The sequence below is a fragment of the Sorex araneus genome, chromosome 6 (genome assembly GCF_027595985.1).
Source record: "Sorex araneus isolate mSorAra2 chromosome 6, mSorAra2.pri, whole genome shotgun sequence".
NCBI classification, from domain to species: Eukaryota; Metazoa; Chordata; class Mammalia; order Eulipotyphla; family Soricidae; genus Sorex; species Sorex araneus.
In genome coordinates, this window is record NC_073307.1 from 160,350,409 (window position 1) to 160,354,861 (window position 4,453).

A 4,453-nucleotide genomic window follows, 5' to 3' on the forward strand; every position below is an offset into this window, starting at 1 on the left:
GAGAATAAGTCAATAAGTACTGGAAGATAGGTCAATGGATAGATGAATGAAGGTTGGGTGGATGAATGGATGAATCACTCGACTAATGTTGATGGATCAATGAATCTATAAACAGGTAAGTGGATGGAAACATGGATGAGAATAGAAGGAGAAATATTCAGATATACTTCCCACTCACTCACTCACTCACTCAATTGTACAGTTTCTCAAGCAAATTTCGCGTCCATAATGCTCACAAAACAAAGCATGTTCATATATATAAACATCTGCTCGAAGACATGTCATGACTATATGTTACAGGCCGTATTGAATCCACCAGCTCACAAAACACAATTCGAACACCAACTCACTATTGCGAAGGACTGCACTAGCAATTTCAGATACTGACTTCTATAAATCACCTGAATACATAGGGGAGGAAAAGACAAAACACTGAAAACAAAATTCATAGAATTTTTTTTTTGCTTTTTGGGTCACACCCAGCTATGCTCAGGGGTTACTCCTGGCTTTGCACTCAGGAATTACTCCTGGCAGTGCTTGGGGGACCTAATGGGATGCCAGGGATAGAACCCGGGTCGGCCGCGTGCAAGGCAAACGCCCTACCCGCTGTGCTATCGCTCCAGCCCCTAAAATTCATAGAAATTTAAACACAGGATTCTGAAAGCAAGTGAAATAAGGGTAGATACCTTGGTGACTACATTAATGTAGCACCAGATTGTGAAAAAGCAAGTGAACTAAAGGATATATGATTCTAGTAATTTTCGCGGAGGATGAGTCATTGCAATAGGTTCCACATTAAGGCTCCTCACTACAAATAATTAAAGAAAATGAATCATCACTCAGGGGTCTCCCTAGGAAAAAATGTGAAATTTCACTGGGTCTAGCATTGAATAAATGCGGAGAGTCCTACCAAAGATAGGCATTGGCTGATTCTTTGAAGGAGAGAAGGGAAGCTGAAACTTAGGAGTAAATAAGCATATTTGATAAAAATAATAAGGAGAGGTCAGAGTGAGAGTTAGAGTGTACAGTGTTAGCCTTGCAAATAGATGCCCTGGGTTCAATCACCCGCATACCAAATGGTCCCCCAATCACTGTCAGGAAGAGTTTCTGTGTATAGAGCCAGGCATAACCTCTGATCATTGCCTGGTGTAATACAAAGAGCCAAGAAAGCCAGAGAGTTAGAGAGAGAGACAGAGAGAGAGAGAGAATGAAGCGAATGAAAACCAAAGTCATTGCACTGATCATTGAGAATCAGATAACATTTAGCATTTTTAATTCAAGGATGCACCAGTTCAGTCCTTTCCAAATGATTTTAGGGCAGAAGGTTCGGGCTCAGGTTTTTCCAAGCAAGCAGAGGCTGGCCAGGTTCTTCTTCAATGCCACATCCTGCCTGGTCTTAAGCCAAGTTGATTCTATGACTCACCCTTGCTTAAGGGCAGGGTTAAGGAGCTGACTTGGAGAATAAAAGGGGGAGATCTGGGAGCTCTCCTCCAAAGTGAGTCCATCTGCTCTACACATTGGACCTCAGAGCCAACCACTACCACACCACCATGAAGCTGCTGACAGTCCTCATGCTCGCGGCCCTCCCCCTTTTCTGCTATGCAGGTGAGTCCTGACAGTGAAGGTACATTCTTTGGGTCAGGTTCTCTTTGGAGCCAGGGAAGAGCTTTACAAGCTCTCAAAATAAGGATAGGGCAGCCCTAACAGAGCAAACCAAGTGGGGGTGACAAAGAATTCACTATTGAGAGAAAATATGAAAAGACATTACCTCCTGGACTTGATCCACAACTGGATCCACAACAAGAGGCTCTCTTGTTGGAGGGACAAAATCACATATCACAGATGCCTAAAAAGTGGGTTCGGAGCTGGTCTGAATATTCAAACGCTCCATCTTGTCATTTTTATTCAAGAGCTAAGAATAGATAGGTCTCAGGTGGGAATCTTTAAGGAAGGTTATGTCAGAGGGCTTCTTCAAATCCAACTCAGGTCACCTCACAAACAAGCATTTCTTACATTCATTTTTGACGACGGAAAAACAAATTAGCAATGTTGAAGTAGCTACAGCACTATATCCGAAATCTAAGGCAGCAACAATCCTGGGAATGCTGCCTGATGTTTAGAAAGAATAAAGGGAATATCATGTGACCCTAGAGAATGATCTGCATATGCTCAATTAGTTGCCCAAAGTTCATAGTACTTCTTTTCAAAAAAGACAGTTGAAAATAAAATGAATTCAAAGGAGGGAGAGGAGCATAAGGATGTTTACAACCTTCAAGGAAATCCAGATGCTTGAGTGTCCTTTCCAAAGATTCAGAATTCACACCACCCACTAAGAGCTTTCTGAAAGGGTCCCACCACTAAGGTGTCAGTAGAGGAAAACCTTCACCAGAGGCCTATTTGCAGGATGAGTTCTCTGGATTGGAGGCCTGTTTCCCATGCATTGTCCTCAGGTACTGGATGCAAACTCGTCAAGGAGGTGATTGACTGGACAATTGATGGTTCCTTGAGCCCAGAAGCCTACGTAGAGCACCTTGCACCATACGTGGCAGACGACAATGGCGCCACTGCCCAGGCTCTAATGACCATGAAGAAATGTTTTAATAATCAGACAGCAGAAACCCAGGCCAACATTGCTGTCATGATGGTAAACTCACTTACTTCTCCTGCCTTTAGAACCACTGAGAAGGTCAAGCGGGTTGGACATTGTCACTCTCTCAGAAACAGCAGGTGCAGATAAGGACTGAGGGCATAGTTCAATGCACACACAATGCACATAAGCATACACACCACTCAACGACAACAACAGCTAAGTTCAGTAGTGAGTGATTCTCTCTCTTTTAAACCAACAGCCTGAGTTAGAATTAACATTTACATAGGCCATTTACAACAGTCCATGGTAGATGGGAAATGTTGTGAAAAGCCTACAGATGAATTTAAGCAGATCGACCTCCAAGTACAACATGGATTCTCCTTGATCAAAGTGATACTAGATGAAATCACACATCCACAAAGAGATAAAGAGCTCAAAACTCTCTTCGACCTGCATTCAAAGCAATTAAGTGTCTGAGCCAAAAGAGATAGAAAGGTTATTTTCCCCTGTCAGGTGAGGAGACGAACGAGAGCTAATTAACGCTGACGGAGTTTCATTTTTGCCCTTTTTGAAATGGGTCTATACACTACATCCTCTGGTCCTATGACCAAAAGTTCATCTATGACCAAAAGTTCACTTTACGTTTATGACCTAAAGCCCATAACCAAAGCGTTCTATGTCATGTTCTCCTTGTTCTCATTTTAAGGCATCAAGCTAAAACCCATGACCAGTTGGTGATTATGGGCGTTACACTGAAACCTAGCTTGGGTCATAAATGGCTTCCATAGTGCGAAGTACCAATCTTTTGGTACATCCAAGGCCGTGGGAAAGCATAAGACACTTTTTCCTGTTTTTATAGCCAAGTGAATAAACGAAAGTAAGAAGTCTTGTGTGGTCTGAGGGAATTTGTCGAAGTGAGTTGAAAGTTTAAGTGATGTTTGTTTTTCTTTTCAGGACACAATATATACCAGTCCACAGTGTAAATTTTTCAAATGAAAAGGACGGCAGAGAATGCTTAGGCAACAACAGTCCAATGAGGCACACCCCAAATCTTACTTCTTTCCTAGCTTTCGATCTGCAAACTGCAAGACACCTGTTGAAACCTCAGATGCATTTTCTTTTCAATAAAATATCAGCAAACTAAACAAAAGTCTAAATCATTTTATTGCTACTTAGAAAAAGATGCTGGAGGGAGCTTATTTCTACCCTTGATGTACTCACACACACACACACACACACACACACACACACACACGCGCGCGAAAAATTTGCCTGAGAGAACTCAGGAGTGAGAAACTGAAAATCCTAAAGAGCATTCGTTCCTGATCATCTGTTCCCAGGAAGGTCCCATCTCGGGAAAAGGGCCCCAGCTGCCTGGCGTCCTTGTTTTCACAGCACTGACACTTCTGGCCTCTGTCTCCGATTCTGGTGGGTGGGACTGCTCAGTTCCCTACTCCTGCACAGCTCCGCCTGCACCCTGGACCCTGCCTGCCTGCTCAGCTCCCTCTATCTTCCAGCCTGTTGTCAGGGATGGGATGTAGAAGAGAAAGTAGTTGGGAAATAATTTCCCAGAGCATTTCCCTGCTTAGCCGTCTATTATAATAGAATCCATATTACTCAGACACAAGAAGTGTCTGAGTAAAAGTGTCTGAGTAAAGCTGCACAAGAAGTGCGAAAGGGGCAATGTTCAAAGACAAGACTGTGGTCTCAAACACTCATAGTTTCCACAAGCTGATGGCACTCAATTGCCTCCTCTCCATCTCACTCAATATTAAGGACCTGAGAACGCCATCAGAAAACACAGAGTGGCAAGCTAGATCTGAGAACATGTAACAAATTTCTGCTGCCTACACGAGACATGAA

The 4,453-nt window shown here is 43.0% G+C and overlaps 1 protein-coding gene across 1 annotated transcript; it reads left to right on the forward strand.

Annotated features, from left to right (window-relative positions):
* Positions 1-1,471: 1,471 nt before the first annotated feature.
* LOC129405683 (mammaglobin-A-like) lies at positions 1,472-3,740 on the forward strand. The gene is made up of 3 exons (XM_055142736.1): positions 1,472-1,605; positions 2,451-2,644; positions 3,545-3,740. The coding sequence occupies exons 1-3, from the start codon at positions 1,551-1,553 to the stop codon at positions 3,584-3,586; spliced, it is 291 nt and encodes a 96-aa protein (XP_054998711.1). The 5' UTR covers positions 1,472-1,550; the 3' UTR covers positions 3,587-3,740.
* The last annotated feature ends 713 nt before the right edge of the window (positions 3,741-4,453 follow it).